The sequence below is a fragment of the Petaurus breviceps genome, unplaced genomic scaffold (genome assembly GCF_028583685.1).
Source record: "Petaurus breviceps papuanus isolate PSGF00001 unplaced genomic scaffold, PetGlider_PUasm1.0 173, whole genome shotgun sequence".
NCBI classification, from domain to species: domain Eukaryota; kingdom Metazoa; phylum Chordata; class Mammalia; order Diprotodontia; family Petauridae; genus Petaurus; species Petaurus breviceps.
The window spans coordinates 1,262,310-1,287,418 of record NW_027185759.1 but is presented as its reverse complement, the minus strand read 5'-3'; the positions used below and the strand labels follow the sequence as shown (position 1 = coordinate 1,287,418).

Below are 25,109 nucleotides of genomic sequence, written 5' to 3'. Positions count from 1 at the left end.
GCGCGTGCCCACAAGCGCACGGCTCCGAAGACTGAATGAAGTCAGTGATTGTTGTTGAGGGACCTTTGACCTTCCAGTGCAGCACAGCTGATCATCTCAGGGGAAATTCGCCCGGAGAAAAGGCAGCCGGCTTAAGGCCCTGGGCCTGAAGCGAGGCCCCGCGGTGAGCGCCCCAGCGGCTGCCCGGTGTTGGGGGCGGGCCCTCCTGGCTCTGTGTTTGTTAGGCCTGCAGATATGCTTAGTCAGACTGTGTAGTGCCACCATTATTTGGAGCCATCAGAGAATTTAAGAGACAATGATAGAAAACAATATTGCAAAAGAGGAAGCAAGATGGTGGAGTTGGAACCAGTTGCAGCCATGTTCCCCTCCACGTGGGTCTAGAAAATGTCCTGGACCAAGTCCTGTCAGGGAAGTCTAGAGGGCAAAACAGTCACAGTGATTGTCTGACCCAAGGACACAGCAGGGCACTGGAGACCGCAGCCAGGCCAGTGCCCAGGAGGGGCTGGGGAGGAAACCCTAGGTGGGTGACGGGCCGAGGAAGGAGGGCATTCAGAAGCCGCCCCTCAGATCTAGGCACAGAGTGGGATCTCATTCCCGTCGTACAGCCCAGCCTGCAGGATGATGACCGGGGCAGGCGTCCCACACCAAAGGGGAGCCTTCAGTTCTGCCGCTCTGGACCACACTCAGGTCTGAAACCTGCAGAGTTCAGACCAAGGAGGCTGTGATCAGATCAGACTTTGCCCCAGGTCAGACCCCCTGGGAGCACCGAAGGCTTACAGCTGCCCCTGTGACTCTGAGATCCTTGAATGACCTCACACCTGATCAAGCAGCAACAAGACCAGCCCAGACTTTGACTCCAAAAGGGCAGCAGGGCCCTAACGTCAAATCTAAAATCGGGCTGCAGGCCGGAAGAATCGGCAAACACACAAAGTCTCAACAATGTGAAGGGTTACTGTGGTGGCAGTGCAGACACAGAGTAAGGGAAGGGTTCCAAAGTGTCCACGGGCAAAGCACAAAAGCACCCTGGATGCCCTGCGAAAGATGAAATGGAAGCGCTAGAGGAAAAACGGGAGAAGCAGCGAGAGCCGAGAAGGAGGAACGGGGAAGGCATGAGTGTCTGGGTGCAGCAGGCACAGCCCTTGTCCAAGCAGCAGACTGCCCAGAAATCGGGACGGACCAGCTGGGAGCCAGTGACTGTGAGGCAGCAAGAAACTCTAGAACAGCCAAAGGCTGCAGGAGCAGAAGGACATTCTCAGAGCTCACGGCAGAGACGACTGATGTGGAAAACAGACTAAGAAGAAGAAGTTTAAGAGGCCATGAGCACGACAAGAGCCTCGGGGCTTCCTGTACCAGGATGGCTTGGAAGAAAACTGCCCAGATCCCTGAGAGCCCGCAGGGCATTCCAGTTATTTTCTGAGAGAAGCTCCAGAATGAAAACTCCCTGAAGCGCGCCAGCCCAAGCCCAGAGCTACCAGGTCAGCATCCAGAAAGCACCGACTGGAGCCCTGGGGAGCTCCGGGCAGGACCCCTGAAAGGCAGCAGCCACCATGCTCCAGAGGAGAGGGCTGGGAGTGCAGCGTGACCTCCCCAAGGCAAAGGATCCTCTGTGAGAGCCCAGCAAAGCACACCCAGCAGAACTGAGTAATCCCACAGGGGGAAAAATGGGTCTTTAATGGAATAGGGCTTGCAGGCATTCCTGATGAAAAGGCCAGAGCTTTGGGGGAATACAGTAGACAAGGGAAGCACCAAAAAGGTCACTATGAGTGAACAGTGGTAAAGGAGTAAATTCTTTAAACTCCAGTCTGGGAGGTGATATGTGTGTCCCCTTGGGTCTCTGCCATCCTCGGAGATTGTAGGAGCCAGTCAGACAGAGCCCAGTGGTGGCTTTGTATGTCTTAGTGAACTTAAGACAGGAACAGGAAGAGAAGGGAAGAGAGGTAAGTTGGGGTGGGGGGAAGGGAAAGGAAGTTCAGGGAACAGTTATCACCTATACTCAGGGTGCAAAAGGACAGAGGGGGATAACTCACACCTGAACCTCGCTCTCATCTGACCTGGTCAGAGGACGGAAGAATACACATGAGCTTGTCTCTGTCTCTGTCTCTCTCTCTCACACACAGTTGGGTCCAGAAATATATTTCATTCAACAGGGAAAGTAGAGAAGAGGGGAGGGTAGATTAAGGTGGGATTAGTCCTAACAAAACAGATTTTAAGCGTGCACATAAATAGTCATGCTTGGGAACGGGTAGGTGGTGCGGTGGATGGGACACCAGTCCTGGAGTCAGTGACCTGACTTCAGATCTGGCCTCAGACATTTACTAGCTGTGTGATCTGAAGCAAGTCACTTAACTCCAATTTCCTCAAGAAAAACACAGAAGAAGTCCTGGCTCTTTGGGAATCCGAGGTGATCCATAATCGTGAGGTTTGTAACTCTCATGGAGCACTCTTGTTCTGACCTCTTCTCAGAGCAGTGGCCAGCCAGGACAGCAGAGGGTCAGTAATGAAGCCCATTCTGCCTCCTGGCACTTTAGAGTTGAGACCGAGTCTATGAGGAAGCTTGTTGTGACTGACTGCTGATGTGTGGGGTACGTTTTGTTTCTGTTCCCAATTGTGGGGGGAGGGTTCAGGGCCCAGGGGAGAGAACTGGGGTCGAAGAGTGAGAAAGCAGAATTTGGCTGATTAAAATGAAATATGTTTTTTAAATGTTTGAAAATTGTCTTTTGGACAGTTTTCCTGTTTTGTAAGGAGTTAATGTTCCTGATGTAAAATCTGCCATGCTCGATTTATCGATTCTGAGCGTGCCCATGACCATGTTTGTTTGGGGTCTGCAGAGAGCCCCTGTGTGCCTTCAGCCCCAGCAGCTCACGTGGACACCCTCGCATACAGCCCAGGAGCTCAGAGAGGCTGAGGCTGAGAAAGCTGCTTCTGGGCAGTGTGTGAGATGAAGGGTGTGGACAGGGGCCTCGACAGGACAGCCTTCATCTCGCTCTGCTGCAGGGTGGATGGTTTCCGTGGATAGTCCCAGGATAGCGACTTCCTGGCCATTTGCCAGACTCCCTCTTCAAAGTATAAGGACCAGCTTCCTGGCTCTGTGTCTACAAGTGACCGGGACGTCCAGAAGGCTCCAGAGAGATGGCGCACTCCCGCCATCAGCGCAGGGCCCACCGGCATGTCTTGGTTTTGTCCAGAGCGTCGTCACTTTGTGCCTGGGTGTGACAACGTCTGTGCCACCGGGGGATCCAGTCCAAAAGACAGCAGCTGGCTTCTCAGCACCCGCAGGATAGATGGCTGCAGGCAGTGTAGACAGCAGCTCACGTGTGCACATTCGGATGAGACGGACCTGCCCTCGTGTGGGTGCCGGCAGACACGCTCCTCATTACAGCAGCTGTCTGCTTTCTATGTATCTGAAGGTCAGCCATGTCAGAAGACTTGTTTCCATGTAGGTGGTGATTCGTCTAGAAAACAAGCTTGTTTTCTTTCCAAGTTTTGCAGCAGGGAATTGGATGAAGCTTTTCGCTGCTGACTTGAGTTCTTTCCCTTCTTTCTTTCCCCAGGGCAATTCAGGGCTTGGTTTCAGCATTGCAGGGGGCACAGACAACCCCCACATTGGAGATGACGCGAGTATTTTCATTACAAAGATCATCGCCGGTGGAGCAGCAGCCCAGGACGGAAGGCTACGGTATGTGGAGTCCCCAGGGAGCAATGACTCACGCTGTATGTTTTTATTTTTCCCAAGGCAGGTTGGGCCTGGTGTCATTGGGAGGAAGGGGGTGGGCAGGAGGGCCTGTGCCCTCTGCTTCTGTTGGTTTGTGCTGAATTCTATTTAAACTGTAATTAGATTTTTACGTTCAGATCCTCCCCTCCCCAGGGGCCACCCCGGCCCAGCTTCTTAAAGAGGCCTGCTCCCTGAATGGGCAGTGAGAACCTGAAGGCCTTGGCCTCAAAGGGCCGGGCTCTCCCAGTGTATGCTCTCCTCTTGCTGACTGTCTGGCCCCTGGACCCAGATGGCTCCAGTCAGTGTCCGTGGTGCCGCGGGCCTCTGCATACTCGACAACAGCGCCACGTGGTTAAACCCTTCTTGTCCGCACATGCTCTCTCCGTCACCAAAACGTCCTGTTTGGGGCGTGAGTGGATCCAGGCTCGCAGCCCATGAGCTCTGTTGACCCCAGCCCTTGTCAGGGGAGTTGCTTGGAGTGAGGGAGCGGCAGTAGGAGGTCTGGTGCGGTCTCTTATCCCGTCCCCCCGCCGTGACCTCTGCTATCTCCTGACCAAGGCCCCTTTGCTCTGGGATGGCTCTGAGGCGGGCTCTGCTCCTCCGGGTGACCTGATGGCCCTTCCTCTGATCTTCCTGTGCCGTGTCGCCCACCTCTGGACGCTCCTCTCCTTAGGGTTTCTCTCAGACCTGGGCGAGAGCCTCCAGATGCCATCACCTCCACAGCCCTGGATGCAGATAGGTGGGCACCGTGGCCTGAGGCCGCGTGCTATGTAACCAGCCCTCTGCTGCTTCACACTTGGCGAGGCAGTTGAGGTCACACAGCTGGGAAGTGTCTGAGGCTGGATTTGGACTTGGGGCCTCCAGACTCCAGGGCCAGTGCGCCACCTAGCCTGGCCGCCCCGTGCTGGTGGTTTCACATTTACAAATCTCTTCCCCAGAGGACAAGCCCGCCTCCCTGCTTTGGACATCATCGGCTGCCCTGGCCTCCAGGGCCTCACACAGAGTGCCCAGGGTCAGGAGAGGGAAGGCCAGCTGCACCACGCAGGGTGGAAGGCTCCGGCCTGAGGATCCTGCAGGAGGCGGGGTGTGGCTGTGGAGAAGCCTAGAGGGCAGTGAGCAGCCATCTCAGGGTTCACACACTTAGATCCTGGTCTTGTTTGATCCTCAGAAAACCCATGTGAAGCAGATCCTGTCAGCACCCCCTTTACTGGGAGGAGCCGGAGTCTCAGCTGGGCCCAGAGTGCCACTCACAGCCCGCCTGCCACCGTGGAGCTAGAAAGAAAGGGGACCCACCCTCCCCATGCACACACGAATATTAGAGACATCCAGGGCTCTCTGCAGTCATTTCAGGGGCTGGTGTGCTGGTGTGGGGGGTGCTCCTCAGGACCCTGGTGGGCGGAGGCCCCCTCCCAGGTGGAGGTCCAGCTGTCACTTCCAGCCCCACCAGGCTGTCGCTCAATTAGGTGATGTCTGGAGACAGAGGCAGACCGTGCTTTGAGTCTCCTCATCTTAATACATTTGGGTAGAGGTACGAATTGGCCTGCAGTCTCCCTCCTGGACGTGTGCCCCAGGGGAGTCAGAGAGAAAGAAAGTCCCCTGGCTCAGCAGAGTTTCCATCACAGCACTGGTGGGAGTCCCAAGAACCCGCGACGGCTTGGGTGCCTCGGAGCAGACCAGGGTGAGCGGGAGTGGCCAGACGGCATGCCTTGGACTCCCTCGCTCTCCTGGGAAGCAGGAGAGCCAATGTGGGCATGGCTTGTGTGGAAGGAGCCCTGTCCGCTTAGGGCGTCCTTGTTGGGCTCTCCTGACTCCATGATGGCACAGCGCAAAGCTTGGCCAGGAATCACCTTCCAGCCTCTCCTTTCCTGCTCCAAGGGTGGTCCAGTGGCTGCCAGGGCTTTGCGGAGCCCAGGCAGTGGAGCCCCGTGAGCCCCAGGGCGGCAAGGTGCTCCGTGGCTCTCTTCTCTAGTGACAGTTTCTAGTCGAGCGGGAGTGTGATGCTTCTTCCCTCCGTCATCCCCTCTCCTCATTTTTCTGTCCCAGGCATCAGCTCTGCCCCGTCTTTGACCCCTTTCTCTTTCTGATTCACTGAAAGGCTCCTGTCGTCGTCTTGGGGTTCCCTTCTGACCACAGCGATGTGGATGCTCGTGCTGGGCTGTCTAGCCTTCCTTACCTGCCCATCCCTGGGAGCCACTGGGGCTGCTTTCGATCCTTCTCCTTTTGTCCTCATCAGGACGTTTCTGTTTCTGTCTGTCCTTCCCCAGTGGCATTGTAGTCCGTGAGACCCTCCCTGTCTTTCTCCAGATACTTGGACATTTTCCTCCAAATACCTAGGGCCTCGTTCTCTTTGGGGTTCTCACCAGGAATGTGTGTGACGTGGCACAAGAATCCATTTCGCTGACAGACTTCTGAGCTCGGCCTCCGTTGGCGAGAGGCACTGTGTGCATTTGTCGTCTCTGGCATTTGGGTTCACTTTTCCCATAATTCTATTTCTCATGTGACAGTTCAGGTTACTACAAAGACCTCAGATGTTATCACTTGACAAATGTTACTGGCAGAATCTGAAACAAAATGACCCTTAAATAAAAATGAGGCAGAAATAGAAAAGATGCATTTTAGTAGAGTAAATACATCTTTCCCTTGAGTTTCAGTCAGCTTCCTGAGTAAGACATGGGAGGGTGGTGAGGAGAGAGAAGAGGTTTGGGGGTTCAAGGTGCGATCCCTGCGCCTCTGTGAGATGTGCTGGTCAGCCGCGGTCATGGGCTCTGATGGAAGCCAGCCGTCCTGCCCACCGCCCCTGGCGGCCCCCACACTGGGAGCGTTTTTGGTGCTGTGCTGGAGAAGGCCACACGGTCTGCGGCTGGCCGTGGAGACCCTGCAGCATGAGGACAGTGGCGGGGCAGAGAGGAGCCGTGCAGTGCCCACAGGCCAAGGAGCTGGAGCAGAGCCCTGGTCCTGGCTCGGTCCCCGGAGGCTCCAGCCCTGTGATTCCCTTGACTTCCGGTTGCTCTTTGGGGGCTGTGAGTTTTCTCACTCGGCCTCGGGTGGCGTTAGTCTTCCTGTCCTTGGCGACATTCTGCAGCATGTAGGGACCATCCCTGACCGCTAGATGGCTTTGCTCCTTTCTCCAGCCTGGCTCTGGATGTTTTGGGGGTCCTTGGTCCTTTACCTCCACTTCTCTGTGCATCAGAGGGTGCAGACATTCCAGCTGTTTCCACCCCCTAATGCTGACCTGCCTTGCCAGGTGGCTGAGTGCTGAAGGCCGGCTTTCATTTCATGAGGCCTCCATAAATCCACATGGACTGTGGATTCCCTTTGTGCCCCTGAGCTTGGTCTTAGACTCTCTGCAGGAGCTGCTGCCAGGGGCCGCCTTCGTGTCCGGTGCAGCCTCCAGGGGTGGGGCAGGGCAGGTTCAGGCCAGGTCCCTCCTGGACTCCTAAGATGGAGGAACATGAACTAAGAAGTCTCCTCTGTCTCCCGTGTGTCCCCTTAGGGTCAATGACTGCATTCTGCGTGTCAACGAAGTGGACGTCCGGGATGTGACACACAGCAGAGCGGTCGAGGCCTTGAAGGAGGCGGGCTCCATCGTGCGTCTGTACGTCAAGAGACGGAAGCCAGTGACGGAGAAAACGGTCGAGATCAAGCTGGTGAAAGGCCCCAAAGGTAGGGCCGTGGGAAGGCGCTGCTGACGCCAGGCTCAGCGGCCTCGGCGAGCACCTCTGATTTAGAGAGTGGCGGCAGAGCCCAGCCGGTCAGATGGTATCCCTGAGATTGATCCTTTAAAGTGAAGTCAGCAGGCCCTTTATCCGAGGGTTTTCAGCACATGTCAGAACACAGGCTCAAGGCCCAGACCCCCCTTCCTCCATGCAGCTCATGACCTTCTCACAGATACGCCTTCTCTAGGGCTTCAGTCAGGAAGTCTTTTGGCTCTTATATGGCAAATCCATTCACTCTTTGAGAACCTAAAGCTGAATAACTGAAATTTTAAAAAAGTTTTAGTCTTCCGTAGCTGACCTCAGAATGAAGTGGGGACTGGGCACTGGGCTTGGACTCGACACGCGTGCAGGTCACCCAGGCTCCATGCCCACCTCTGGTGCCTTCCCTTGTGCTGCTGGCTCCCTGCTTCCCCAGGTGTGGGGGCCAGGGCGTGGCTGAGGGGCGCTCTAGGACCCCTGGCGCAGCAGCCAAGAGACACACCCCTTGTTACGTGGTAGCTCTTACTGGGGGAGACCCAGTGGGGTGTCAGTGCACAAGCCGAGCAGGGAGCGTGGACAGTGTTGGGCTGGCAGCAGCGGGGCCGTGTGGCTCTCCTCTGTTTGTAATGGGGGGCGGCCGCCAGCTCCTCATCACAGAGAGACAGGCCCATGTGTCTCGGTCTTGCCGAGGGCTCCCGTTTCGGGGGGATGTTCACACTTTTGGATCTTCCGAGCAGGTCTTGGGTTCAGCATAGCTGGAGGAGTTGGGAATCAGCACATTCCTGGGGACAACAGCATCTATGTCACCAAGATCATTGAAGGGGGAGCAGCCCATAAAGACGGCAGGCTGCAGATCGGAGACAAGCTGTTAGCGGTGAGTGGCTTCTTGTTTCTTCTCAGGCCTCCGGTTTTCTTCCCGGACTTTGATATTTTTAGTCATATCACAATTTGGTGTATTTCGAAAGAGACTTCTGAGCCTGAAAAATTTTTTAGTATGAAAAGAACACATTTTTGATGTGTCTTTCTTGGAGCATATTCATATGCCTAAAAATATTCCTGGCTGTCCCTAAGCCAACTCTTTTTTGTTTTTATCTGGAAACGTTTCTACATGTGCTTTTCATTCTCTGGCTCCCAGGATCGGGCACACACGCCCTAGGCATGGGCATGTGGTCTGGCTGCACAGAGGAGAGGGCTGGGGCGGGCCCCCAGAGCCTCCGGGTGTCCGTCCCCATCACAGAAGGACGAGGTGACTCCCCTGTGTGTGAGGCCACAGGCAGTAAGAACTGGGCTGCTTCTCAGAGCTCAGAGGGAGGCCTGCATTTTGGTTAGGGCGCAGTGAGCGCCTTGGAAGTGACCAGCACCCAGTAGGACTGGTAGCTGACAGCTGCAGTCGCCTCATTTTTTGTTTTGGACTGGGCCTCTGCTTTTCATTGCTCTAGGGAGCATCCCGGGAGGAAGTGCCCTCCTCCCCCCAGCATAGATGAGCACTTGGTCTGTCTTCCTGTCCCAGAGACTGCCCACGGCACTCAGGACTTCAGTGACTCACCCAGGGTCACTGTCTTTTAGGCCCCGCCCCCGTTCCCTGGCTCTGGAGCCTGAGTTTGGGTATTTCCAATGGGCGCTCCTTTACTGCCTGCTTTTGGGAATGGGTAAAATGTTTTAACTTTTCTTCTCCTTTGTCTTCATTATCTTCTGTTCTAATTATTTGTGATTAATGATATGACTGAAATACAGAGAAGAACAGCATTTTTTATATAGTCCCTAGGTTAGGAAGCCAGTTTGTGACTGTTTCAGCATGCGCTGTGATATTACTGAGTGTATAATTTTAAGACACTTTAGCTAGCATCTCTTGGGGATGTCTACAGAATCCCTGAAGGGATGAGTTTGGTCTTGTTTCTGTTCACCTCCATAGGAAGAAAAGAGAAATACTAAATTCCTTGAAGGTTCACCAAGCCTCCTTCCTGGGCCCTTTTTGTCAGGGTTCAGAGCTGGGAGAGCTGGGCCAGATTTCTTGAAAGAATTCAATCAGACTTTCTCTTTAGCCAAAGGGAACTTTATTAATGCAAAAGCAGGCGGGCCTGAGACTTAGCAAGGAGCTAAACAGAGGCAATGAGATAGGGCAGGGACCAGACATAGCCAGAAAGCCACACAGCCTATAGCTTGGGGATGTAAGTTTTAGGGTTTCTAAAGGGGGGTGGAGATTTAGGGACAAGATAAGTCCTGCAAGATAAAGACACCACAGGGGAACAATGAATGACATAAGATAAGGGCAGACTTTAGGGTGTCAGGGAATGAGCAGCTCCACCTTTGGGCACTTCTGTATTTTAGGGTGCCTTTAGAAGATGAGCCACATCACTTTTCTCTTTCCCTGTTCACCCCATGGGTTTCGGTGTTCTCTCTCTGCCAGTTTCTGCCAGATCTCTCTCTCCTGTCCTGGTCTTTCTCTCGGACCCCAGCTCAGCCTCACCAGTTACCTATTCATTTCATGCGGGATGTCTCATGAGCATGTCCACCGCAGAAATCCTCCTTTCTCCTCCCACTCTCACCCGTCTTTCAGATGTCTCCTCTCTGTTCAAGACCCTGCTGTCTGTCCTTCGGGCTGGTGATCTCTCGGGTGTCTCCCAGCCCTCCCTCATGCGCGTTCACCACCCTCCCACACAGTCATCATGCCGCCAGATGAGCAGGCACCGAACGAGGGCTTCTTCCCTTTGCACCCCGCCAGCATCCTGCCTGCTCCAGGCCCTGGGCTCCCCTTGCTTTCAGAGCCATTTCCCCATGCCTCACCACTCTTCCTTTTTCAGTCCGTCGTCCGCACTGTGGGGAAAGTCATTTCTGGGGGCAGCTGGACGAAGCGGTGGAGTCAGGGCCCTGAACTCAGATTCCTGGTAGCTGTGTGACCTTGGGCAGGTCACATCACCTCTGCCGGCCTCTGTGAATTAGGACCGCAACTGCCCCCAGGCTTTTTGTCAAGATCAGATGAGACAAGATGTGTGAAGTGCCTGGCACTAGAAACACTGTTGTTATTCTCCCCCCCCTTCCCCCGCCCAGTACCAGTCTGCCCCAGCTCCACCCCTCGGGCCCTCCCTCCTGCCTCTCCTGTTGGGCTCCCGTTCTGCTCAGTCTGTCCTCACCACACACACACTCCTGGTGCCTCCTGCCCAGACAGCCCTAGGTGTGGAGAGAGAACACCCTGGCGTCCGGTGTGGGCTTAAGACACGCTCATGGACGGGGGGGTTTGTTTCCGTTTCCGTTGCTAACCTATGAAAATGCTTTCTGTGTTACACCATCCCAATGGACTCTGCCTGTCCCTGTTTTGTTTCAGGTGAATAGTGTGTGCTTAGAAGAAGTGACTCACGAAGAAGCCGTGACGGCCTTGAAGAACACGTCTGACTTTGTTTACCTGAGAGTAGCGAAGCCCACCAGTGTGTACATGAGCGACAGCTGTGTTCCCCCCGACGTCACCAGCCGTAAGTTGGGTGGCTCCGTGGGCGTGTCCTCGTTGAGCTCGTGGACACTCGGTCTTGTTCAGCAGGAATAGTGGAGCGTTCCTTAGAATCCCTTCAGACCCAGCGCCTTGGGGACGCCTCTCTCCTTTGTGATGACCAAGAGTTTTTCTCACTCACCCTGTGCTTAGAACAATCCAGAGCCTTCCCTCTCCCCACTGTTTCCTGCTCACCCTGTTGGTAGCTAGCTTTGTTCCTTTTTGTTTGCTTGTCTTCCCTGACAAATTGTAAGCTCCATGAGGGCAGGGTATCCCCAGTATTAAGCCCATGCCTGGCAGTGGTAGGAACTTAATAAATGCTTATTGACTAATTGATGGAATTCAAAAAAAGCAGGACTTGCAATCATGCCATCTACAAAGCAGAAACAAAAGTTTACAATATTAGAAGAGGTGGAAACTACCTTATACTTAAAAGAACCATGAATAACAAACCTGTACCAATATTCAAATTAAATAATCTCAGTGCCTTAGCATCTAAGTAAAGGAAAAATTACCTGAACTAATAGAGGGCATAGGCATTAACACAAACGTGGGAGGAGATTCCCATCACTCTCTTTTGTTTTGGACAGATAAAAGGTCTAGCTGGAGAAATTAGATCTGAAATGCTTGTGTCATCTTTAAATGGGACTGCTGAGGAATATACATATTTTTTCATTTTTTAAAGACAGAATAGGGACAGCTAGGTAGTGTAGTGAATAGAGCCCTGGCCGCAGTCTGGAGGACCTGAGTTCGAATCCAGCCTCAGACACTTAATAACTGTGTGACGCTGGGCAAGTCATTTAACCCCTAATTGCTTTGCCTTTCCCCTTCAAAAAAAAATAAAATAAAATGAAGAAAGAATGACCATGTATTAAATCAAAGATATATTTCAAACAAACAAAAAGGGCGAAAAATAATAAGCATATCCTTTACAAACCATTCAAAATAAAAATAGTAACCATTCAAGGGACACAAGCAAAAGACCTAAATAGAGAATTGGCAATGAAATTCTAAAAAATAAATAGATTAAAGAACAAATTTTAGAATTAATAACTGTAAAAAATAACAGTGAAAAAATGTGCCAAAATTTCTGCAAGGTAGGTAAAGTAGTCTTAAGCTGGAAAATTCTAGCCCTAAAAACATTAGCAAAATTAAAAAAAAATAGATGCAAGGCAGGGACTTGCCTGAGCTTTCCCAAATTCCCCTTCATACAACATTAAAGTAAGTCCTCTAAACAAATTCTGGAGTGACAGAACCAACCAAAGAGTGAGGTGAAGTCGTTTTCCAGCCCAAGACAGCTTGGATGGTCTGTCTCACTGGAGTGAGAATCGAACTCAGTTCAACCCATGGACCATGCCCCAGCAACCCAGCAAGCCAGCCCATGGGGGCAAATGAATCTGCCGCGGCGCCTTGTGGAGCTTAGCCTGCACATGGTCAGAGGTCACTTGGACAACTGGGCAGAAGGAGATTAGAGGGGGCCCTTGGCTGGCCTGGGGAGCAGGACTCTGTCTCGTTGCCTGTAGGACTTTCTGCGTTGCGGTCCCAGGAGGAGGAGCCTACATGTCTGCAGGGGTACCGGGGCCCTCGTCACAGTTCTGAGATGGAAAAGAGTACTTGTGATTCCGGACAGGCCAGAGGACAGGTCAGGAGAGCAGCAACCTCACCTCTCCCGCCTTAGATCATATGCCCTTGGAAGATCTGAAAACTTACAGACCTCCAGAACTAGCTATGAAAATAGCAGCAGAAAAAAGCTAGAGTTTAAGACAGTGTGCCTTCCACCCTGGGAGCAAGAGCCCAGCTTTAACATGAAGTGAAAAGTCAAGAAGTAGACTGGAAAAGCGAGCAAGCAGCAACCAAAAAAGAACCTCACACGAGAAGGTTACTGTGGTGATAGGGAGGGTCAAAAGGCAAACTCAGAAGAAGATAACAGCGTCAAAACAGGTACATGGAAAGCCTGAGAGAAAAATGTGAAGTGTTCTCAGGCCCCAAAAGAATTTCTAGAGGATCTCCAAAAGGATTTTTTAAATTGTTAATGAGAGGTAGAGGAAGAATTAAGAAAAGAAATTAAAGTGATGCAAGAAAATCATGGAAAAAAGACAACAGCTTGGTAAAGGAGGTACAAAAAAAAAATTGAAGAAAACACCTTAAAAAGCAGAAACAAAATAGACCAAATGGTAATTAACCCTAACCCTGAAGATGGGGAAAAATCAACTAAAAAAAAAAAAAAAACCTTCTTAAAAAGTAGAATTGGCCAAATGGAAAAGTTAGTACATAAAGAAAATAATTCCTTAAAACTTAGAATTGGGCAAGTGGAAGCTAATGAATTTATGAGAAATCAAGAAACAGTCAAAACCAAAAGCATTAAAAAAGAAGAAAATATGAAATATCTCACTGGAAAAACAGCTGATGTAGAAGATTGAAGAGATCAAGAATCACTGGACTAGGGCTGCTAGGGGGCACAGTGAATAGAGCACCAGCCCTGGAGAAAGGAGAATCTCAGTTCAAATATGGCCTCAGACACAACACAAAAACTAGCCGTGTGACCTTGGGGAAGTCACTTAACCACAATTGCCCTCCAAAAAGCAAAAAAAAAAAAAATTATTGGACTACCTAAATGCCATGATCAAAAAAAGAGCCTGGGATATTGCAGTCAAATCCCAGAGCTTCCAGGTCAAGGAGAAAATATTGCAAGTATTGTGGAGCCACAGTCAGGATAATACAAGAATTAGCAACTTGTACATTAAAGGATTGGAGAATTTAGAATATGATGTTCCAGAGGATTACAGCCAGCAGAATTGAGTGTAACCCTTCAGGGGAGGGAATGGCTATTTAATGAAATAGAGGACTTTCAAGTCTTCTAATGAAAAGACTGAATAGAATTTTTTTTTTCTTATGGGATGGGGAGTGCCTTAATCCCTGGGTCCAAGAACAAAGCTCTTTCACTCTTTCCCCTTTCCCTCTCTCCTGGGATCAGGGTGGCTGAGAGACTTCACAGGGTACCCCATGAGTCCCAGAGAGAGAAATGGGCCAGAGATCTCATTCTGTCTCAAAAGAGAGGTAGTAATCACACAGGACCTCCAAGAGCCCTGGGCTTGGAGTTCGGTTACTGGCTCCAGTGTGGATTTAGGCAGATCGCCATGTCCTGGGCCTCTGCCTTCTGCTGGCTGCTGCTGTTTGTCCTTCCTTCTCAAAGAGGACCATGACGTCAGGGAGATGAGGCCAAGACCTAGCAGGAGGGAGCTAGGCACCTTCCAATTTACAGATAACAAGCCTTCTAGGAGATGGGGTAAGAGAGGTCTCCCAGAGTCCCCATATCCAGCTGCTTGTTGCACTTCTCTGTGCTTTTGTGGCTGTCCCTTTCTGCCCTCTCTGAATAGAAAATTTAACTTTCAAATACAAGAGTTAAGAGAAGCACAAAGAGGCAGAAAGGAAAGAGAAATCATCAAGAATTTAAAAAGGTTAAACTCTGTATATTCCTGCATGGAAAGATGGTACTTCAAACTCGTGAGCTTTATCATTATTAGAAGAGATAGAAGGAATCTGCTTCAATAGGGCATGGTGTGAGATGTGATGATATCTTAAAAAATAAAGGTAAGGGGTGAGAAAGAGTTCCACTGGGAGAAGGGGAAATTATCTCATAGAAGAGGCAAGAAAGAACTTTTGTGGGGGAGGGTAAACAATGCTTGAGCCTTATTTTCATTGTAATTTGTTTGAAGAGGAAGTAATATTCCTACTAAGTTGGGTATAGAAGTCTGTCTCACCCTACAGGAAAATAGAGAGGGGAGAGAGGCTGATAAGAAGGGAGGGTGGATTGGGGAAGATGGTGGTGGAAAGCAAAACACTTTTGTGAGGGGACAGGGTGAAAGGGGAGAGAGAGGGAGAGAGAGACACAGAGAAGGATCAGCAGGTACGGGAAGTAGGATAAAGCGGAATACGGAGTAATAACTGTGACTATGAGTGGGATGAACTCAGCCGTAAAGCCAGTGGGTAGCAGAGTGAAATACATGATTCAGACATAGAGGTTAATACCATAAGCCAATTAGGGAGTATGGAATAGTTTATTTGTCCGGTCTATGGATAAGAAGAATTTAGTACCAAAAAAGAGACCACACATCATTACAGAATGTAAAATGAATAATTTTGATTACATTAAGCTAGAAAGTTTTTGCACAAAGAAAACCAGTGCAGCTAAGATTAAAAGGAAAGCAGAAAATTGGGGGAAATTTTTGCAGCAGGTTTCTCTGATAAAGGCCATCTCAAATATATAGAGAACTGACTCAAATTTATTTATAAGGCTACAAGTCATTTCCCAGTTGATAAATGATCAAAGGATATAAACAGGCAGTTTTCAGGTGAAATCAAAACTCTTCATAAGCATATGACAAGATGCTCTAAATCACGGTTGTTGTCGTTTTTATTATTATTGCCATTATTACAGAAATGCAAACTAAAACGACTTTGAGATACCACTTCATGCCTGTCAGATTGGCCAATATGACAGAAAAGGAAAATGAGAGATGTGGGTAGAATTGTGAACTGATTGCCCATTCTGGAGGGCAGTTTAGAACTATGCCCAGAGGGAATAAGAAGTGGAAATTGAGGAGGTAGTCATCATTTGGAGAATGGCTAAACAAGTTGTGGTATATGACTGTGGTGGAATATTATTGTGCAATAATAACAGGCAGGATGCTCTCAGGCAAACCTGGAAAGACTCACATAAGCTGATGCAAAGTGAAGTGAGCAGAACCAGGACTGAGCTATTCTTGGCAATATAGTGATCCAAGGCAATGCCAGAGGATATAACTATTTAAAAAAAAAAATGCTGTCCAACTCCAGAGAAAGAACTGGTGGCATGCCCTGAGAGACTCTCTTTATTGTGGGGAGGGGAGAGGGGGGTATTGTTTTTTCTTCTTCTTTTTTTTTTTTGGTCTTTTTTTAATGGATCAAATAGCTTAAACTTCCTTCTTTGCTTTATTTATTTTTTGTTTTCAGCATTCACTTTTGTAAGATTTGGGGTTCTAAATTTTTCTCCCTCCTTCCCTTCCCCCCCTCCCCAAGACAGCATGCAGTCTAATCAGTTATAGGCTCTACATGTACAATCATGTGGAAGCATAAGAACAAAAGGGAAAAACCACAAGAAAGAAAAAATAGAAGAGAAAACGATCTGCTTCGTTCTGCATTCAGATTCCGCGGTTCTTTCTCTGGGCGTGGACGGCGTTTTCCATCATGGGTCTTTTGGAATTGTCTTAGAACACTGCATTTCTGTGAAGGGATATGTCTGTCAGAGTCAGTCATCGTTCACTGTGGCTGCTCCTGTGGACCGCGTCCTCCTGGCTCTGCTCGCTTCCCTCCGCGTCGGCTCATGTCAGTCTCAGCAGGATTTTCTGAAGTCGGCCTGTTCCTCACTTCTTACAGCACGGCGGTGTCCCCTTACATTCCTCTGCCGCGCCTTGCTCAGCCATTCCCCCGTTGATGGGCATCCCCTCCATTTCCAGTTCCTTACCACTACAAAAAAGATTTTGTTTTCTTTCACAATGTGACTGATACAGAAATGTGTTCTGCATGACTGCATATGTGTAATCTATATCAGATTGCTTGCTATCTTGAATGGAAGGAAGGAGAATACTTGGAACTCAAAAATTTTTTTAAAAGAATGTAAAAATTGCCTTTATGTATAATTGGGAAAATATTTTTAAAAATAGAAATTGAGAAAATTAATGAATTGAATGGTTTTTTTAAATTAGAAAAACAGAAAATAAAAATTATTACAGAAGAGGATTTATTAAAAACTAGAGGAGGAGATTCAACTGGAAACAAAATTGAGAACACGAGAGAGAAAAAAATTTTGCAATAATAAATACCTAAACAAAAGACCAGATAGAAATGTCCAGTATTCAAATCTCAGTAAAAGAGAATTAACCTTTTTATAAAAGAACTACCCATGGGAAAAAAAAAAACCTCCTGCCCCTGATTGGCTAGATAGAGAATTCTACCAAACTTTTAAATAGTGGCAATACTTTACAAATTTTTCTTTAAAATTACTATGCCAGATTCCTTTGTTAAAACAAATGTAGCCATAATACGTAAAGTGGGAAAAGTTAAACACAGGAGAACTATAGACCAATAAATTTCTGCCTGAATATTGCTTATAAACTTGTAAATAAAATCTTGTCTAAGCTTATAGCTATTGGACCAAGAAATCATTTATCATGACCTAATTGTGTTTATTCTAGGGATGAATGGATGGATGATTCAGCCTTAGGAAAACAACCCATCTAGTCATCGATTTTAAAAACAAAAAAACCTCCCTAACTATATGATACCTCCAAAGACCTCGGCCTTTGACAGAGCTCAGCACTTGGTTTTACAAGAAAACTGGCTCGGGGAGCCTTTTCAAAATATTATAAAAAGCGTCCACCTAAGACCGAAAGCCTTGCATTTGAGATCTAAGTTTTCTCGTTAAGCAGAAGAGGAAAGTGACGAAGAGGTGCATGGGTGAGGGAGGAGCGACACTCCCAGACCTCAGGTTACATTGTCAGGCTGCAGACTTCTGGGGTTGGTTAAAAAGACAGAGAAGGAGGGCAGTGGGACAGACCAGAAAAGGCATCATCTGAAGGAGTGGCAGCCGTCGTGCTCCACAGACCAGAACACGCAGCTTGCTGAGCACGGGCTTCCCTGCGTAATCCACTGGACAGCCCTGTGGCCGAAAGTGGCCGGGTCAGCCCCTCGTGTCCATTCTGCCGTGGGCCTTCGGGGGACGGCCCCTGGGGGGTAGAGACCAGACTAAGTAAAAGCTTGTGACAGGACAGTCCCAGAGGACCAGCTGATCATAGTTGAGTTTTCTTACCGAATTAAGGAGCTAAATCAATATCTTTCATGCTGTAATGCTCAGGCAATTCGTTCTTTATTTTAATTTTTTTTTCCTGTTGTATTTTTCTAGCTTATTCTCAGCCTGTGGACAACCACATTAATCCACCTGCTTATGTGGGCCAAGCGCCAGCATCACCAGCCCGATACTCCCCAGCTCCCAAAGGGATGCCTGGAGATGATGAAATCACTAGGTAAGAAGCTGGCGTTCCCTGTCGCCCTGTGACCCAGCTGGTTCATTCTGAGACGTCGCCAGTCGCCGTGCCTCTGAGACGTCGCCAGTCGCCGTGCCTCTGAGACATCGCCGCACCTTGGGGGTCGCCGTGCGACAGATCTCGTTTCTACTTGTTTCATGACAAAAGAGATGCTTGTTTGGCTTGTTAATTAGCAGAGCTTTTCTGTAACATACAGTGAAAAGCCAAGCCATGTGGTTCTTGTTTTATATTGAATTTTTTTTTCATTAAAACTTGGTTTTCTGTCCCTTCCTCTCACCCCCTCACCCCTCCATTGGGAAAAGAACAAACCACTTACCACAAATAGCCCACGTCGGGCAAGACAGTTCACACTGGGCACGTCCAGAGAAGGTCTTCTTTGGCCCACCCCTGGCACCCTTGGCCTTTCTTGGGGCTTGGCCATGGTGGTCCTGGCTCTGGGCACTTCCCTCTTTGTGAGCTCATGCCAAGGACAGCCCTAGTGCTGGTGGTTTCTGCTGGGTGAAAGGCATGCCTTACGCTGTCAGGTGACCGGTGATGGGGGGGGGGCCTCAACATTTGTCACGCCCTTTTTTGGGTGGATAATGAGGAGAGATTTCCTTTAATTTGCATTTCTCTGATTATTAGTGATTTGGAGCTGGTTCCATAAGACTTAGTGATAACCTGGATTTCTTCCCTGTTCGTGTCCTCTGACCTATTGGGGAATGGCTGTGTTCTTATAGATTTCAATTAATTCCTTAACTGTCTTGGAAATGAGACCCTTATCAGAAACTTGCTGCAAATCTCGGCGCTTCCACCGTAACTGTGTTTATTTTGTTTGAGCGAGCAGTTTGATTGTGTGTAATCCGCTGGTCTGTTTTCTCTGGGCCCTTCCCTGTCTGTCTCTCACTTAGTCCCGAAGTTCACCCGTCTGGAGGCCCGAGAGCAGCTTCTGTCAGCAGCCTTGTCCCTGGCCTGACTGCTGCTGCCCTCGGGTTCAGCCAGTAGTGAAGCGCTGAGGTGTCTTGTCCCTGGCATGGCCCCATCAGCACTTGCTCTGGACGAGTCTCCTTTCCCCAGGGGGTTTTAGAGCTGGTGCTGCTTTGTGCCAGCAGCACAAAGAAAAGAAAGACAGTGGCTTTCCTTCCTTTCCTGCAGACCCATTTTTGTCTTTAATCCTTTGGCGGTTTGATGGGTAGGGCATTGGATCCTTAAGGGAAGGCTGGCGGCGTTGGCCTTTCTGTGATTCTGTCTCCGCCGGCCTGTGCTGTCTCTGTGTCTGTGTCAGCTTCCTGTGCACGTGTGCTGGCAGGCAGACTCCGCGGCATGAGGTCAGCCAGCATTTATTAGGCACCTCCGTGTTTTACCCTTTCTGCTTTTTATGCCCTGCTTGATAGGCGGGTGTGCCTTTGGGTGAAGGTGCCGTGCACGGCCCAGAACAGGCCTTTGTGGTGTCGTGCTGCAGTTGCCAGCCTCACGGCGCCCGCGCGCTTCAGACACGTGCCCCCTCGCTTCACTGCCGGTCATTGGGGAGCTTTCTGCTCCCCTCTCGTCTTAGGTTGAGGACTGCGCCTCCCTCTGAAAAGGTCAGAGTTTTTCCTGGTGCCTGCTGTGTGGCAGGAGCTTGATCAAGGCTATCTCCCTTCCTCCTAAACGCCTCCCCTTTCCCTTCCTCATTACCATAGAGGGCACCGGCTTCCGACCTGGGTGTCCCCCTGGCTTCCTCACGCCCTCACCTTCCACGTGCCAGGTCTGGCTAAGGCCCGGCCCATTTTATCTCCGCAGCATCTCCTCTGTGCCTGAACCAGGGCAGTAGCTGCTGGGGCTCTGTCCACCTCAGGCCTCTCCCCATCCCCCATTCGGCCCCCAAAGGTCTGGCCATGGCTGCCCCACTCAGCAGACTCCCACTCTCCCCACAGGGAGCTCACCTGGCCCCTCTTCTCTCCCAGACCTTTTATGCCTGACTCCCCCTGCACTTGAGTCCCGTAACCCTGGTCCCCCAAGCCTGGAAGACTCTCCTTCGTTTCCCTCCCTGGCTTCTAAAAGCTCTAACTAGAATTCCACCTTTCCCGGAGGCCTTCCCCAGGCCCCTTCCTCCAGCACCTTCCCTCTGCTGATTGCTGCCTGTCTGTCAGACCTGCAGCTTGTCCATTTGTAGCCCCTAGGGCGGCTCCCCGAGGCGTGCCCAGCACTCAGCACTGGCCCAGCGGTTATCTGCTGACTGGCTGCACGGGCCAAAAAGAGTAAAATGGGGGCAATGGTGATGCTCACAGGGCTGTTGGGGGATCTGGTGCCCGGTTACTGCGTGCTCTGGAATGTTAGCTCTCAGCCCCACCCCTTCACTGGGCTCTGCCCCCAGGACTCTGGGACCAAGGCAGGAGTCCTGCTTCAGAGACTCTGCAGCTGTGGGCTCTGGGCAAACCTCTCTGTGCCCGCGTCTCCTTGTGCATAAAATTCCACGTGAATGCCCCTCAGCAGCAGGAGCAGGGCTCCTGTCATCAGCTCAGCCCCCCTTGGGCTCACAGTCCACATAACTGACTCTGCCGTTGCCCTCCATCTCCCTCTCTTTTCTTTTATCCTCTCCTCTGCTCACTGAGGGGAGCAGGAGTGTGCCCCATACTGGTGCTGGCTGCCCTTCTCAGGCATGCCCCTTCCTAGGACGTCCTCCGACGCCCTTGCCAACTTCAGAATGTGCTTGGCTTCTGGCCCTCCTCCCCTCCCCCATTCCTGCCATTTTGGCATCTTTCCACACCAAACTCTGTGTGTGTCTTACCTTTCAGAAGTTGGGGTTCCGGGGATGCTTCCCTCCTCCCCACCTTCATCTTCCATATGGACCAGGAGATTAAGTTTATTGTATCTGAAAAACATAAAAGCCATCTCAGCTTGTGGGTCTGCAGCCCCGTGGCTGCCCATCTCTCAGGCCTCCCTGGCCGTGTGGCCAGGCCACCTTCTTTTGGACAGAGAGAGCATGTATTAAGTAGCTGTGATGGCCTAAGTCTTGGAACTAGAAGAATGAAATGGAGAAACCATCCAGCCCTGCCCAGCTGGGATCCCCTCAGCAGCGGCCAAGATGGGCAGTAACACAGCTGCTCTCGCCTTCAGTGAGACTGCGGCTCCCATCGGCTCTTGCCATGTGTGTGACCAGCACCCCCACTTTCTCCTTGCTTCCAGGCTCTGGGTTTCCCATCTTCATTCCTTCCTCTGACCTCAGGGGCTTGCCTTGTCAGGGAGCTGCATTTAAAGTGCTCCCCCAGAACGTGGTGTATCTGTGTGGGGAGGCTTCGTTCTAAGATTCCCCACAATCCTGGAGGGGGAGCGCCATTTCTGTCTGTTCCCATTTCACAGATGGAGAGACTGAGGGCCGGAAAGCTTGTGACTTTGCTGGGTCACACAGCTGGGTCTAATCCAAACTTGAGCCCTCCTGTTCAAGGCCAGTGCTGTCACTCACCGTGCTGACATAGTTGACTCTCCCCCTAAAGTCAGCTCTGCTTCGTTCTCTTTGCATGGATTCTGCATGCAGTCTTCCGCCCAGAAATGGAAGGCCATGTGGACCACAGCCCGCATCATGCGTGTTGTGTGGTTTGTCCTTCGTTCTCAAAGAGACGTGACGTTGGGGAGATGATGCCATGGCTTGTCACTGAGTTGGATGGGAGGGAGGGCTGTGCAAAGACTGCGGCCTCACTTTCTCCACCAGAGCCATCTGGGCCCAGTGGCCAGATATCCATCAGGATGACTGGAGATGACCCAGGATGCAGTGGAAGACCCTGGCCCTTAAAGCCAAGGTCTCTTTGGGTTCTCACTTGGAGTGAGGCTGTGCCCATTCAGGGAATTGACTTCTTTGAGAAGTGAGTTAAAAGGGCGGCTAAGTGGGGCAGGGAGTAGAGCACCAGCCCTGGAGTCAGGAGGACCTGGGTTCAGATCCAGCCTCAGACACTTAACACAAAAACTAGCCCTGTGACCTTGGGCAAGTCACTTAACCCCTACTGCCCTCCAAAAAACGAAAAAACAAACAAAAAAAGAAATGAGTTAAGGAATGGCCCATTTAATAAAAAAAAAAAAAAATCCACCTGGGAGGGGCAGACCCAGAACAGAAAGAGTTACTATTGACATTCATTCCCTCTGAGCCTGGAGGGTCCTATTATTGTCAGGTCATTGAGATCCAGAGTAAATTGGGTTTGAGGCTTGGTCTTTGATAAAGAAGTCCAGCCGCTAAAGTCCAGGTTAACCAGGCAGCCTTGGACTTAGAGCTCTGCCCTTGGATGCTGCCGAGCTGAGAGCTGTAGAGCAGGGGGCCGTCCATCCCAGTGGGTGTGTGCGCGTATGAGTGTGCGCGTGCACACTCGGGCTCTGGTTCAGCCACGAGGCTGTACTGACCCTCACCCTCCCCCAGTTGCACAGATGGTGACAGCTGTACGGTTTGGGGGCATTGAGGCAGGTAGATGTGATTTCTCTTGTACCTCTTTTCATAAATGATGTAGGTAAACTAATTTTCAATTATCTGCATGTGAATTATCCACTTTGATTTATTCTCAGGCCGTTTTTGCTCTGGCCTGACTCCAGCCTTCACTGGGCCTTTGCACTGCCTGTCATCAAAATAGGAATGAAATCAATAAAGCATCTGTTAAGCACCTTCTGCATGACTGGAGGTATCATCAGGAGAAGTTGTCCAGTGCTTGTCCGTCAGCAGCAGTTCTGCAGGGGATCCAGGGGTCCTCAAGTCGGGGCTGATCGGTGGGCCTCCGTGTCAGGAGAAGGAAGCCAAGGCAATGGCCAAGGGAGCTGCAGTGCATTGTGGGACTGCAAGGAAGGAGTTGGGGGAAAGGGGAGCCTGAAAATGAAATGGCATTTGTAAAGGGAAGGAGAGGGAGGTTTGAGCTCAGAGTAGAACTCGTCAAGCCAGGTAAAACCTCTGTTCACTAGCTGCTTGATAGTTCTCTTAGGATAAGCCTTGGACAGGGCAGCTAAGAGAGCTCCATGGTGCACAGAGCGCCAGGCCTGGAGTCAGGGAGCCTCATCTTCCTGAGTTCAGATCCAGCCTCAGAAACTCCTGGGCAGGTCACTTCACCCTCTTTGCCTCAGTCTCCTCATTTGTAAAATGTGCCGACCCCTCCAGTGTCTGTGCCAGGAAAACCCCAAATGGGGTCACAGAGTATCTGACATGACTGAGCAGTGATGACAAAAGTGTGGAATGCATTTGCTGTTTTTAGTTAGATCCTGTGCACAGTAAAAGGGTCTGAAGCTAGACTGTGATCCCTCGCCTCAGGGTGGCCTGTGTCAGAGGCACAGGGCCGAGCCAGCTGACACCCAGAGGTCAGCTCTCACTCAGATGCTTGTGGCCTTCTCTGTGGAGGAGGAAGCCCTAAGCTGGCCCTCTGCCTCGCCTGCATTGATCCTGCATAGTGCAGAGCGCTGCCATGAACCGCGCATCGTGCAGGGCCTGCGTGTACGGCGACAGAAGCTCCTGGGTGGCTGGCGCGGAGTCGTCCTCATTCTAGCCGCTTCGGCTCTGTTCGTGCAGAAACACCCAGAGGTTTCATGTTTTGTCTCTGACAATTCAGTCTTTTAACAAGTGTTGTTTACGTCCCTGCCATGTGGTTGGCGCTGGACGTGGAGAGCCCCAGCCCTTGAAGGAGAGAAGAGGGTCAGAGATGCTCTGGGGCAGAGTGCTGGCTGAGTGGCTGCTGAGGACCCAAAACGAAATGGTCTTTGTAAAGGGCCTGGCACTTTGTCGGTGCCTCACAAGTGCTGGGGTCCCCGTATCCTCCCTCAGGCTTGGCCGCTTCGAGCCACCAGCCGCAGGACTTGCATGGGATGGTTGGCTCTGATCGGGTCTTTTGTAGAGAGCACCCGTAAGTCCCGTGGGGGGTGGGGGGGCGGCGCGCAGACTCTAGAGATCACAGGGCAGGATAGTCCTCTTTGTGCTGCTAGAGGCCTCAGGAATCCACGTTCCCTTCCTGCCGGCGTCTGAACGTACCATTCCCAATTCTCGCGGTTTGGCGGGATGGTGCCGACGGAATGGCCTGTGACGCCCCCTCTCAGAAGCTCTCAGTCGTGTGCTCTCTTGTATTTCAGGGAACCCAGGAAAGTCGTTCTTCACCGTGGTTCGACCGGCCTCGGCTTCAACATCGTAGGAGGGGAAGATGGAGAAGGTATATTCATCTCCTTCATCCTGGCCGGAGGGCCCGCTGACCTGAGTGGAGAGCTCCGCAGAGGGGACCGCATCATCTCGGTAGGGCCTGCTGCTCAGCTCAGGCTGTTGTGGGCGGGGGTCAGGGGAAGCAGTTGAGCTGAGCCAAGCCCCGTACAGATGTGGCCTCCAATCCTCACAAGAGCCCTGGGAGGGCAGGGCTGTCACTCGGCCCATTTTATAGCTGAAGGCCTGGGACGCACAGCCAGGCCGTGCCTCGGCCAGATTGGTGCTTGGGTCTTCCTGGCTCCAGGTCCAGTGCTCGGTCCCCTGAGGGCCCCCTCACAGCCACATCTAGCAGCCTGACAGCTTTGACACTTGGCCTTTGAGTACATATGTTCAGAATGTGAAAGGGAGAGGTTCAGAGGGCCAGCATTGAAATCCATGGTGGTTTCAGGAGGAAGCGGGGAGGCAGCAGGCGGTGTTCAGGGGATGCCGGGAGCGAGCTCTGAGGGGAGGCCCTTTGATTCCTGAGTCCGTCATACGGCACTGGGGACGCTGCCTTCCCTCAGGGAGCTGACGTTTCGTTGCGGCAGATGGCACAAAGGGACTTGTAGAAGAGGCAGACTTTACGGGTGGCAGCCTCCGAGCTCCTGGAGGTCGGGAAGGAAGCCCAGTACACATGTTGGAGGCAGGGAGACACAGGCTGGGCCAGGAGCAGCAGAAGACCTTTGTCTCTGCCCTGGCAGGCCTCCTTCCCTCTCCTCCCTTCTCTGAGCCCGCCTGCACCACCGGGCCCGCCCGGCTCTCTGTTCTCTCTCGCTCCTCCTCTCAGGCGCTGCCTACTCCATCCTGGTCAGCCGCGGTCACCATCCCTTCTGCCTCCTCACAGCTCTGTGACCTTTCTGTTCCCTGTCTGAACACTGCTGTTCAGGCTCTGCCGGCTGTGCCCCCGACCAGGGGGCCCCTCTGGGCTCTGTCCTTGACTCTGCTCATCTTGCTGTGCCATGTTCTTTCTCTACTTTCTTGCCTCAGG

General features: G+C 51.2%; 1 protein-coding gene across 1 annotated transcript in view; it reads left to right on the top strand.

The window, feature by feature from the left end:
- Positions 1-25,109, top strand: part of DLG1 (discs large MAGUK scaffold protein 1) — a 98,814-nt gene that overhangs the window by 43,516 nt on the left and 30,189 nt on the right. Inside the window, exons 4-9 of the mRNA XM_069083266.1 lie at positions 3,552-3,676; positions 7,206-7,375; positions 8,145-8,281; positions 10,730-10,874; positions 17,829-17,949; positions 24,019-24,175. Coding sequence (XP_068939367.1) covers positions 3,552-3,676; positions 7,206-7,375; positions 8,145-8,281; positions 10,730-10,874; positions 17,829-17,949; positions 24,019-24,175 — 855 coding nt within the window. The remainder of the gene's footprint in view (positions 1-3,551; positions 3,677-7,205; positions 7,376-8,144; positions 8,282-10,729; positions 10,875-17,828; positions 17,950-24,018; positions 24,176-25,109) is intronic.